The sequence below is a fragment of the Canis lupus genome, chromosome 12 (genome assembly GCF_011100685.1).
Source record: "Canis lupus familiaris isolate Mischka breed German Shepherd chromosome 12, alternate assembly UU_Cfam_GSD_1.0, whole genome shotgun sequence".
Lineage (NCBI taxonomy): Eukaryota > Metazoa > Chordata > Mammalia > Carnivora > Canidae > Canis > Canis lupus.
Genome location: NC_049233.1, coordinates 65,460,157 through 65,473,518, shown reverse-complemented (window position 1 = coordinate 65,473,518; position 13,362 = coordinate 65,460,157). Strand labels below are relative to the sequence as shown.

General features: G+C 41.1%; 1 protein-coding gene across 3 annotated transcripts in view; it reads left to right on the top strand.

The window, feature by feature from the left end:
• Positions 1-2,102: 2,102 nt before the first annotated feature.
• Positions 2,103-13,362, top strand: part of OSTM1 (osteoclastogenesis associated transmembrane protein 1) — a 35,104-nt gene continuing 23,844 nt past the window's right edge. For 2 of the 3 annotated variants that reach the window (XM_038554876.1, XM_038554874.1), the window contains exons 1-2: positions 2,103-2,565; positions 7,892-8,006. In XM_038554876.1, coding sequence (XP_038410804.1) covers positions 2,185-2,565; positions 7,892-8,006 — 496 coding nt within the window. In that variant the 5' untranslated portion in view covers positions 2,103-2,184. The remainder of the gene's footprint in view (positions 2,566-7,891; positions 8,007-13,362) is intronic. The other variant, XM_038554875.1, reaches the window with a different exon arrangement.

Below are 13,362 nucleotides of genomic sequence, written 5' to 3'. Positions count from 1 at the left end.
CTTCTTACCCTACTCACGATCCAACCCTCCATCAGGCTGATGCTTTCCCTCTACCCTCCGCGTTCTCCTTTTCTCACCTGTGCTTTGACACTCTGTTCCAGGAAGGGAAGGGAGAAAGGGCCATGATTTCTTTAACATTCTCTTCCACCTATTCTATTACTCTTACAAACAACAATGCAATTAATAATCATGTCTAGGGCAGCCTGGGTGGCTGTGGCTCAGTGGTTTAGTGCCTGCCTTCAGCCCGGGGAATGATCCGGGTCCTGGGATCAAGTCCCACCTTGGGCTCCCTGCATGGAGCCTGCTTTTCCCTCTGCCTGTGTCTCGCCTCTCTGTGTCTCTTTCTCCCTGTGTCTCATGAATAAATAAATCTTTAAAAAAATAATAATCATGTCTATACAAGGTTAGTATATGTTTAAAATAAATTCCTAGAAGAGGACTTATTAGGTCAGAATATGTGCATTTGTTACGTTGCCGACTGTGCTACTTCTCACGGAGTTTAAGCAATGTACCCATTATGATGTCTGAAAGAACTTCTAAGAAGGATAATTCTAATACATACGAAGACCTAAAAGTTACAGGGTAACATTGGAGAAAATTAAGACAACTTGTTTCTTCTTCCCTGGAAATACATTTACTGCTGTAGAAGCCAGGTTTCCTACTAAGTTAGACTCTTGGTAAGGAAAATGAAACAAAATGTAGCCATCCCAAGCAAATTTAGGAATTGCAAAAACAATAACCAAACACAGGGTAGAAAGTAACTTTAAGGGCCCTCGGAAACCTAAATTAGCACCGTGAACTGCATGGGAGTTTGTACAGCAGCTCTGCAGTTTAGAAGGCAAAAATAAAAAGCGGGACGACACAAAACAGCCAGGAATTTTTTTTTTTTTTTTTTTTTTTTTTTTTCCGACCAAAGTTGTTCCGCCAGATACTTGCCAGAAAACCACTTTGCGGGTCATTAGCTCTCATCCTACAGCCCGGGCAATGGGATCAGGCGCCTGCTAGAGAGCGTCCTCGGCCATCGTGTCAGAAATGGGGAGTCTGCAGTTCTGCGGTTTACCCCGTACCTTGCACCTTGCACCTTGCAGGGGTTTTTGGCCTGGATGCAGGTTTGCGCTGCACCTCGAGAAGCCCTTCAGTCCCAGGTGAGCCTGGACGTTGGCCGCCGGGGGACCACGCGACGCGGGGAGAGAGCCTAGACCTGCGCTGTCCAGCCCAGCACCACGCCCCACGTGGGACTATTTACCTTGAAGCACAATGAAAACTGAAGTCCCTCGGTCGCAGGAGCTACGTTACAACCGCTCAACGGTCCCACGTGGCCAGTGGGCTACCGTGTTAGAAAATGCACATATGGGGGGTGGGGGTGGGGCAGCCCGGGTGGCGCAGCTGTTGAGCACCTGCCTGCAGCCCGGGGCGTGACCCCGGGGTCCTGCGATCGAGTCCCGCGTCGGGCTCCCTGCACGGAGCCTGCTTGTCCCTCTGCCTGGGTCTCTGCCTCTCTCTGTGTCTCCCATGAATAAATAAATAAAAATCCTTAAAAAAAAAAAAAAAGAAAATGCACATACGGAATTTTCCCGTTATCGCTGGCGTTGACAGTTTCAAGTTAAAAGAAAAAAAAAAAAAAAAAAAAAAAGCTCGGAAGCCACTAGGCTCTACGATCCCAAATAATCAACAGATGTTATTACTCTTCCCCAACGGGATGGAGGAGGGAACTAGGCAAAGGAATCAGCAAGCCGAAGCTGCCAAGGCACCTGCCAGCAGGGCTTTCTCTGGGAACTCACTCGTGATTCCCACGGCGGAGGCCGTCTGCGGTGCGAAGGGAGTCCTCGGGCTTCTAGAACGCAGGGAGCCCCCACGGCGGGCCCAGGTCCCCGAGATTCAGTTGTCGGACGCGGCGGTCGCCCTACTCCCGCCGCCCCTCCCGCTGGGCGCTCCGAGCCGGCCGGGAGCGCGAGCGCGACCCCGCCCCCGCCCCCGCCCCCGCGTGCGCGCTTCCGCACGCGCGCCGCCCCCTCGGCAGCCAATGGGGAGGGGCGCCGCGCGCAGGGGGCGGGGCCATGACGCGCGCCTCGTGACCCGGCTCGCGGCCTGCGTCCGAGGAAGCCGGAAGCGGCGGCGGTCGGCGGCACCGGCTGGGGGCCGGGGAGGCGGCGGCGCGGGGGGCGGGGGGGCGCGAACCCCGCGATGGGTCCGGACGCCACAGCGGCGCGGCGGAGGTCGTTGCTGCTGCTGCTGCTGCTGCTGCTGTGGTCGGGCGCGCTCGCCTTGGCGGGCAGCCCGCACAGGGTCCTCCACGACCTCCTGTCGGAGCAGCGGCTGCTGGAGGTGGAGGACTTGTCCCTGAGCCTGCTGCAGGGCGGAAGGCTGGGGCCGCTGTCACTGCCCCCCGGCCTGCCGGATCTGGATCCCGAGTGTCGGGAGCTCTTACTGGACTTCGCCCGCAGCAGCGCGGAGCTGACCGGGTGCCTGGTGCGCAGCGCGCGGCCGGTGCGCCTGTGTCAGACCTGCTACCCCCTCTTCCAGCAGGTCGCCGGCAAGATGGACAACATCAGCCGAGCCGTGGGGGTGGGTAGAGGAGCACCCCGGGACCTCCGGGGCGTGGTGGGTCGGGGGAGGAGGACGCAGTGATGCTTTTACTGCGGGAGCCTCAGTTTCCCCGTTTGTAAGGAAAAGGGGTTGGCCTGGGACTGTGCACCGTCAGAGCGGATGGCCTTACAGGCCTCGGAGTTTGGAGTTTTGCCCTCGTGGCTGCTGTTTGCAGGTCGATAGGGCTGTTTTTCTCGGGGGTCCTGCACCCTTCACCCCACCTTTCCTTTCCCTCCTTTACCCTCCTCACCCCACCCCGACACAGCTTCTTCCCATCCCTGCCTGATGTTCCCAGGAAGGACCCTTTCCTGAAACCCCAAAGAGCTGGGGCGGGGGGGGGGGGGGGGGGGGGAAGGAGGGGGGTGGGGAGACTGTAGTAGTGATTAGGAGGCTGGAGCATTGTGGCCAGATAACATCAGAGGCGCCACTTCACAGCAGCTTGGTCTTGGATTAATTTATCTTGTAATCTTCGTTTCCTCCTCTCTGCAAAATGGAGAAAAACAACTGCCCGCCCGGTGTGACTGTTACAAGGATCAAAAGAGATAACATGTGAGAGTTTATCTTGGTGATGGAGACAAGTCTGCAGCCGGTCAACCAGACGTCCAGTGCTTAGTAGCTGGCATGGTCCTGGCAAGTGACTCTCTAAGAGCTCTTAGAAGACTAGCACAGAGTAGTAGTTCTCAGGAGCTAGAATTTAGGAAGTGGTATGTCTGCCTTCCATTTTTGGTGATTTTAGTGCTTTTCGGGTCATGTGGTGGTAGGTCCTGTGAGGGGGTTAATAAAAGAGGGAGGGAGGGAGGAAGGAAGGGAGAGAATTCATGTTCCTGCTAATAAGAAACTTACAGGGTCTAGAGTAGTAAAGGGTAAGAGTGTCAGGGCTGGTAGGAGTCATGAGGTGTGGGCCCGATAGGCCTTGTAAAGGAAAAAACACGAAGAATGACGTTGGGATCATAGGGAGGGAAAGTTCCTCTTGTATGGAGAGGACCAGTAGTCTCACGAAAATGTGATTGGAATTATTTCATACATCATAGTCAATCTGACAAAATACGAACTTAGAGTTGCATCCTGCGTTGTCAGCCTGCTATTACTTAAATCCATTTTTTTTTACATAAATAGGAAACTTATTTGCGTGAAATAAATGATGTGGTTGATCTTTCTGTAAAGAGCTAGTTTTTTTTTTTTTTCTGGTTTTACCAATACTATTACACTTTTTAAAAGATTTTATTTATTCATGAGAGACACAGAGGGAGAGGGAAGAGACATAGGCAGAGGGAGAAGCAGGCTCCATGCAGGAAGCCTGATGTGGGGCTCGATCCTGGATCGTGCCCTGAGCCAAAGGCAGATGCTCAACTGCTGAGCCACCCAGGAGTCCCAAGAGCTAGTTTTCAAGTTTGGAAAGAAACAATTAAAGTCGATGAATCACCGAAGTGGCAATTAGTAGAAGTTTATTGTGCACATGAAAAAAGACAGTTTGTAAACTGGGAGCACTAAAAGCAAAACATGGAATGAGGCTCAGAGATTCATTGTTATAAAGCAGTGTATGTAGTATGGGACTGTGACTGTTAATTCTTCACAGAACTGGTTACAATATAGGAACCTTCTTTTTATTTTTCATAAGAATTTTCTTAAAGAGAATTGGTTAGTAGTTGCCTCATTTCAATTCTGGGGAATAATAGAAGTCTGGTGTATGCTTTTCAAAGGGATAAGCAAGAGGTGACCCAGGTCAAGTTAACCTCACTTGTCTTGCAAAATAAGCTAAATTAAACTTCTGTTTGTATGACCGAACTGGTTTTATTTCATCAGGGAATGTTCAAATCTGGTCTCCATTTGTATTTGATTTTAACATAGGTTAAATAAATTTAGGCTTATCTGCAATATTTTCCAGGCATATTTCTATTAGGTATAGCAAAGTGGATGTATATCCCTCTCTACCTGTCTTCTTATGATCTAAAAATAGAGTACCCAAGACTTGTCACTATTAGCAGGGTATGATATGACATCGTATTGGATTTTGAACAATTAGGTGAGTTGTTTTGTGGCCAAGATGATTGAGTCATGAGGCAAAGCTTGGATCCTTTGAGGGAGCAAATGCATTCCTCATTTGTGTAGATACTGTGGAATTAGGAAGAGGTTAAAAGATTACCCCGAACTCTAGTATTATAGTCATCACCCAGTCTGTGTTTGAATTTCCACATGAATTCCTCACTGCCCAAGAGAGTTGGGGGTAGGGGCAGAAACTTCCTTTCATTTGTGCCTATCAGATTCTACCAATGATCTGGGCACCAGGCTCACCTCACCCTTGTGTGAAAGGAAGAAAGTAAAGAGTTTTTTAAAAAAAACAAAAACAAAAACACAAACAAACCCAGAAAAACCCTTTGCTCAATCTGGATTTCCACTCCAGTTCATCCTAGACCTTGACCTCTTTTGCTTCCTTTCTTCAGTAGAGAAAGGAGCTAGAATTTAGGAAGTGGTATGTCTGCCTTCCATTTTTGGTGATTTTAGTGCTTTTCGGGTCATGTGGTGGTAGGTCCTGTGAGGGGGTTAATAAAAGAGGGAGGGAGGAAGGAAGGGAGAGCTAGCTTTGCTAGCTCAAAAGCATGATTTCTACAGTTAGGAGATACTTCATGGATTTAATAGAGTTTTTTGGATTGGCTTGGGAATTGAATCATCATGTGTAATGGATGGAAAAAAAGTGTTCTGAGTTTCTTAGAAGTGACCTTGAAGGAATCATTTGTTTGTGTGTGTGTTGGGGAGGTTATTTCTAGGGAGTAGTGTACTTTCTTTGACTCACGGAGGCTCAGTCTTTCCTTTAAATCAGTTTAATCAGCAAGCACATGCTATTCTTAAATATTGGGCTAGTAAAACAATACAAAAGGAAAAGGAGGATAAGGCCCAAGCTTCAAACTATCAGTGTAGTTGGGGAAATAAACCTATTTTGAGAAAAAGAAAGAAGGAAAAAAATCATCAATGGGAATGTTATGTTTTGTACAATAGCAGTTTACAGCAAAAGGGGGAAGGAGTTGTTGAATTAAAGGAGAACAGAGCAAGGTGGGGCTAATCAAAAAAAACCTATGAGCTGAATTTTGAATAAGATATCCTTTATCATCTCTTCAGGATAAATCCATGTCCATGGATTGATTGGGAGAGGAAGGGAATATAGCAAGGAGAAAAAGAATCAAATGTAGAAATTAGCAAGCTATTTCTCTGGCTATAGCAAGCTAATTCATTTAACAGATTGTCTGATGAGAATTCTATTTTCTTGTCACTTCCTCTTGGAGTTACTGAGACAAGGACCACATATAGTTTTATTATCAGAAAGTAAAGAATACAGTGATTTGTGAAACTTGAGTGGTATAACTGACTGATTTCCTTAGAGTCACACTTTCAATCTTTTAGTATAGACCGATCGTGATTTCACTGAGCTGTTCAGCATCCTCAGAGAAGCTGCTAGGATGCCTTGACCACACCCCCAAACTCTGAATTGCTTAGCTGTATCTCATTCTCCTTGGTTGGCTTAAAAATTTATATAGATAGGTAGGTGTAGATCTACAAAGATATGTATATATATTTAATGAAGGTGTTAGAGATTAGGAGTATACATCTGGAACTGTTCAACATACTTTTTTTAAGTATAGACTGATAAATAAAATCTTAGGGATATATAGAGAGACTCAGAACCTAGAATAACAATAATCTGTCTTTTATTAGTGATCAGAAAGTAATGCTGCTTCTGCATTCATTCAAGAAAATTATTGAGTACCTATTATGTACAGTTAATAGTAGTTACTAGGGATATAGCTGTAAATGAGCAGAGCTTATAGTCTGTTAGGGAAAGCGGACATTAAGCATATTAACAATGCAATTATTTAATTCAGTTAAGTCTTGCAAAGTAAAAAACCCCAGATACTACTACCAAATCATATGACAAGAGAGCTGATCTTGACTAGGGCTAGTGGTAGGTAGAGTGGTCAGTGGTTAAAGCTGATATCTAAATTCTGAGAGATTGTGGGGCAGGGACGAGAAGGTATACATGTAAAGAAGGAGCAGGTGTGAAGATTGTGAGTCTGGTGTGTTTGAGTACTCAAAGTACTATGAGCTAGTGATCCTAGCCTGAAGTAGTAGGCAGGTACCCAATCACGTGGGCCTCATGGGGTATGTTAAGGGTTTTAGACTTTTATGTTGAAACAGTGAGATGTTATTGAGAGGTTTAATTCTGTAGAAGAATGTGATCAGATTTATACTTTAAAAAACCATTTAGGTTACATGAGAAAAAGTGGAGGGGATGGAATGGGAAGGATAGAGGAAGAGTAGGTGTAGGGAGATGAATTAAGAGACTCTTGTGATAGGAGAACTAGTGGTTAGGCTACGTAGGGACCATTGTGATGGGGAGAAATGGATAGATTTCAGAGATATGTAGGAGGTAGAATTGACAAGACTCAGTGGTTAACCTGTGGGGGGTTCTTGAAGTCCCAGTGTTTATGGCCTTTCCTTACACTTTCTGTATCCTTAAAACTCCAGGAGTCTTATAGTGCCTGGTAAGTAAGTAGTAGGAGTTAAATAACTTTGAAACACTGAAGGGGTCAGCATGACTTAATTTCTTGCTTGGGGCAGATGGGAAAAAAGATATAGGTAAGGATCAAATAACTGAGGAACTTGGATTTATTTTTTTGCATAGTGTGAGTTTCATTATTAAAATAATCTGTGGAAAGCATATTCTATGTGGGTACAAACTATTTGGGTACAAATTGGTGTGTCACGCTTTCTTGTGGTTTAAAGGATTTTGAACCAAAAATTTCCCGGAAGATGAAACTTAAATATTTTGTCATCATTTACCCACCAGATTAAAGAAATTATGTAAATAGTGTATGTTCATTGTAGGAAAATCTAGACAGTGTAAAAGAAGCAAAAAAAAAAAGAAAAAAAGAAAAAAAGAAAATCACCATAGCTTTATTATTCAGAGATAACCAGTGCTATATTTTAATGAAAGCTTTCCAGAATTTTCCTATGTATAAAAAGTAAGAAATATGATGCACACAATTTGGGCCTAAGTGGTTGAAATTGTGCAATAGAACAAGTATTTAAGAAGCACAAAGATTTTCTTCCCTTTCCAGTGCGCCGGGTATCAATAAATATTAGCTGCTTTTATTACAGGTGTAATTAATGACATCATTATTTGATCACATCAAAAAATGTTTAAAAATGCTTCTAATATTTTAGTTATTCTTATAAGGTTTTTTTCCCTAAAGTTATTTAGGAAGCCTAAAAATACTCAGATTGTATTTTTCTGTTTTTGTTGTTGTTACAGAATACATCAGAGAGTCATAGTTGTGCCAGAAGTCTCTTAATGGCAGATAGAATGCAGATAGTTGTGATTCTGTCTGAGTTTTTTAATTCCACGTGGCAGAAGGCAAATTGTGCAAGTAAGTAATTCTTTCATTTTCATGTTGCAGTTGTGGTTCAATAGTATAGATGTCAGATTTTATTTTAGTGAATTTTGAAATCTTTGAAGCTAGATAATACTTTTTATTACTGTTTATTTTAATTTGATTTATTTATTCATGAGAGACAAGAGAGAGAGAGACAGAGAGAGAGAGAGAGAGAGAGAGAGGCAGAGACACAGGCAAAGGGAGAAGCAGGCTCCACACAGGGAGCTCGATGTGGGACTCGATCCCAGGTGTCCAGGATCACGCCCTGGGCTGAAGGCAGCGCTAAACCACTGGGCCACTGGAGCTGCCCTATTACTAAGTTTAAATGAACTACAATTAGCATCATGGTTTATTAGTGGGAATTACTTGGGCAAATATTGAAAGGCAGAAAAGTGTAGCAGTTGGCAGGATGAACTTTGCAGTCAGACAGATCTGGCCTTGATTCTAAGCTCTGCCACTGCTAACCCTGACTCACTAGCAGTCAGACCTTGGGCTTGTAACTTCGCCTCTTGGACCTTCGGTTTCCTTATCTGATTTGGGGATAAATTGGGGATAATAATGGAACCTACCTTATATGCTTGTTTTTAGGATTAAATGGCAAAAATTGTATAAAGAACTTAGCTGAGTAGCTGGCACATAGTTAATGTTGAAATGTTAACTGTTTAATATAATAATAATTATGATGTTTATAATCTGTCAAATGGTGGTGATGGGAGGTGGTAACATCCATTCTACCAGTTTTGCAGGTTTATATGTATTTGTATACTACAATGAGATCATTTTCAGGCACTCTTTGGAAAAGTTAAAACCATTATTTCAATATGTGTTTTGAACACCAACTGTGTACTAGGCAGTTCTTGTTTTCCTTGCTTTATAATTTAGTGAGGGAGAAAGTTACATCTGGAGGATAACCTGAGACAGACAAATAAATGTTTTAATAAAGTCATAGAATCCTTGGGGGAAGTAGAAAATAAACTGGGGAGAATTAGAAATGATTTCCTGGAGGAGGTACTTTTTGATCCTACACCTTTATGGATGGCCAGGCGTAATTTCAATAAATAGAGATGAGAGGAAGGATACTGCAGAGAGGGAGGCATCATGGACAGAGGCACAGAGGAATAAAAGACTAGTAGGTGTTTCAGGGTCTGGGAGCACAGTGGGAGGTAAAATTGGAAAAGGGAAATAGGACCTTGACTGATAGAGTAGTTTATCAAGGCATTTTATTAAGAATTGGTTGCATACTGTAGTATTTTAAATATTTACCATACACATGGAATACTAAAGGCAGTAAGAAGTACTACAGGTTAAAAAATGTTTAACATTTAACCTAGTACTTTCCAAGCTTTTTTGTTTTGTTTTGTTTTCTGTATTTCATTAAAAAATATTATTGAAGTATAGTTGATCTACATGTTCTATTAGTTTCAGGGGTACAACTTAGTGATTCAACAATTCTATACATCATGCAGTGCTCACTAGAAGCTTTCACTCATTTTAACTACAAAGAGCCTTCATTTTTTCTTTTAATGAAATCCCATTGGAATTTCATCCAGAGAGCAGTGAGGAAGTTATTAGGATAGTTTAGGCAAGAGGCAAAGAAAACATAGAGTATGGACAGGAGAAATCCTCAGTATTAAAAAATCTATGTGCTTGTAAGTCATTAATGAGTTTAACTTTTCTAAGGTCTTGTCTTTTTGTTTAGATCATACGAGAAAAACTAAATGGCAGAAAGACCCCTGCTAAGTTTCTTTTCTTTGCAGTACATCATAGTATATTGAATATTGATTCTTTTAATTTTGTCTCTATTAATTCAGATTTTTGGGCAGCCCGGTGGCTCAGTGGTTTAGCGCCACCTTCAACCCAGGGCATGACCCTGGAGACGCAGGTTCGAGTCCCACATCGGGCTCCCTGCGATGTGGGACTGAATGAATACATGAATGAATAAATAAATAAAATCTTTATAAAATAAATAAATAATTCAGATTTTTTGGTAATTTGAACAGAGGCTTGGCTGACAGTTACTTTTTTTTTTTTTTTTAAACAAAAGCTTTATGTTTTGGTGTAAAAGTTTCCAGTATAAATATGATTGAACAGTTTGCTTAACCTATATAGGAGAGCTAGCTAGCTAGTTATTTTTTATTTATTTATTTATTTATTTATTTATTTATTTATTTATTTATTTTTAAAGATTTTATTTATTTATTATGAGAGACACAGAGAGAGAGAGGCAGAGACATAGACAGAGGGAAGAAGCAGGCTCTATGCAGGGAGCCCGATGTGGGACTCGATCCCAGGACTCCAGGATCATGGCCTGGGCCAGAAGGCAGGTGCTTAACCACTGAGCCACCCAGGCATCCCAGGAGAGCTATTTTCAAATATTCTTAAACCCTTAAATCTATTGATATAGAAAAAATATGTTAATTATAATTTAAAATTAATTAAAATAAATGGGATATATATTGAGGTTCACTTCTTTTGATTGGTGTGAGGTGTGACTTAATTTTTATGCTTGAGAGGTAAAGCATCTTTTCTTTCCTTTTTTTAAAGGTTTTATTTATTTATTTGACAGGAGAAAGAGCATGAACAGGGGCAAGGACAGGCAGAGAGAGAGGGAGAAGTCCCAATGTGGGGGCTCAATCCCAGGACCCTGGGATCATAACCTGAGCCAAAGACAGACGCTTAGCCTCCTGAGCCACCCAGGTGCCCTAAAGCATCTTATCTTTAAAAGATATTTTCTGACAAAGACTTCACTAACTCAAAAATAGCTTTCTTTTCCAGTTAGTTAATAAAAGAAAGAAAACATTTTGCTGCATATTTACTTAATATAGTAGTTATAAAACTCTTTAGAATAAATTCTTAGGGTAACTTTGTTTTTCTGTGAGCCATCTTATCTTGAAAATATTCCTTGGGCAGCCCACGTGGCTCAGTGGTTTAGCGCTGCCTTCAGCCCAGGGCATGATCCTGGAGACCCGGGATCGAGTCTCAGTCGGGCTCCCTACATGGAGCCTACTTTGCCCTCTGCCTGTGTCTCTGCCTCTGCGTGTGTGTGTGTGTGTGTGTGTGTGTGTGATGAATAAATAAAAAAATCTTTTAAAAAATATTCCTTGATTGAACATCTTTTGAAGAATAAATGAAATGCTTACTTCCTAATTAAAATTAATTTGGTCAAGATATGTGGTCAGGTGAAAGAAGCAAGGTGCAGAGAAGTGTGACATCTTTTGAAGAATTAGAAAACTAAGAGGACTTAGTTTTCATCCAACTTACTTTTTACCCTTTAAATATTATGCCATATGCATTTAATACCTATTCAAAAATACATAAAATTTAATAGAATGTCCAAATCTAGAGTATTTATATGTTATAGTCAGAGAGATTGGCTATTTTCTTTTTTAGCATTATGCATTAAAAGAAATTATCTTCCATTTATTTTTCATTCATATTTTAAAATTTCATCATAACTTATATTCTATATTTTAAATGGAAATAAAATAGTTCTATAAATTTGTATTCCTCAGCTGTTTTCTCTTGGACATTCTAAAATAATCATCTTAAATAGAATAATATCTATCAGAAGTACCAGGGAACCCTTCTAATAATGTTCTTTTTAACTGTATTTAATAAAGGTACGAACATTTTCTGAAAATTTTAAGGAGTTATTCAAGTAACTTTAAGTTTTTTATCAAAAAATTTTTTAAAAGATTTTAAATTTATTTATTCATGAGAGACACAGAGAGAGGTAGAGACACAGGCAGAGAGACAAGCAGGCTCCCCATGGGAAGCCCAATGCAGAACCTGATCCCAGGATCCTGGGATCAGGCCCTGAGCTGAAGACAGTTGCTCAACCTCTGAACCCCTTGGGTGTCCCAATTTTTTACCAAAAGTTAATAAAGCATTCTTACTTGAGCAACATAATCTTCTCTTACAAAGTAGTGAGGAAAGTAATTGGAAGGAAGGAAAAAATGAGGAGCTAAAGAAGGTGAGTAATAAGTTAGCAGTGGAAGTAAATAATATTTCTCAATTTTGAACCCTTGTCTCATTTGAGCTTCACAATAAGCCTTATGAGGTAGAATGAGGGTTCAGAGAGTGTAAGTGAACTATAAATCCCGAGTCTAGAACTAAATTCAAAAGGCTTTAAGATTGTTCATCTGAATAGTGTTCATGAGTTAATGCCTAATTTAGTTTTTTTAAAGTACTACTTGACAAATTCATTGCACAGTCTCTATTGTAAGAAATATAAATACATTTTAATTAGCCCACAAAGGTTTAACATTTATGTTATATACATACTTGATATTCTGGAAAGCATAGTCTTTTACTAAAAATATAAATGTAAAATACTCTCTTTTTCTAAAGAACAATTAATACTACATAAAATTAAAACTAGATAATGTGAAAAAAATTTTTTTTAATGGAGTTGCACATTTTCTAGGGAAATGTAAATGTTCAGCAATGGTCTGGCATTAGGTTCTCATGAAATTTCATCTCTAGCAACCAGATATATTAAACACTAAGTTCATGGGATCTTTATTTGTTCCTTTCCTTTTTTTTTTTTTTTAAGTTTTATTTATTCATTTGAAGGGGGGCGGTGCAAAGGGAGAGGGAGAGAGAATCTTAAGCAGACTACTAGCTGAGAATAGAGTTGATCATGGAGCTCGATCTCAGGCCCTGAGATCATGACCTGAGCCGAAACTGAGTCAAATGCTTAACTGACTGCACCACCCAGGCACCCCTACTCTTATTTTCTTAATGAATGATAATAAAGTTTTCCATTTAGTTGTGCATTTAAAATTATTTCCTACCTATCCATTGTTTTAAAAATCATTGGCCTTTATTTTTATTTATTTTTTTAAGATTTTATTTATTTATTCATGTGAGACATAGAGAGAGAGGCAGAGACACAGCAGGCTTGATCCTCGCAGGCTCCTCGCAGGGATCCCAATGCAGGACTTGATCCTGGATCCCAGAATCATGCCCTAAGCCAAAGGCAGACTGTCAACTGCTGAGCCACCCAGGTGTCCCTAAATCATTGGCCTTTAGGAATTTGTAGAAGAATACAAGGGTTGTTTACTCTTAATAAATGGAAGACAATAGTCATAATTTTAAAGGAATTGTGTCTGGTCAGAAATTTGCCTGGTTGTTACAATTTTGGAGAATAGAAAATACTACTCCAAAATATGACTATAGGAGACCAGGATATGCCACCCCAAAATATGCCTCTTTGGAATGAGGATATTGAGCTGATTATTTGATAAACATCAGACACAGGAGAAACTCTGAAGATGGAGTAGAAGTAACCATTTTATAAGGGAAATTTGTATATATTAAAGGAGATCTACGTTTGTAAGAGTATTTC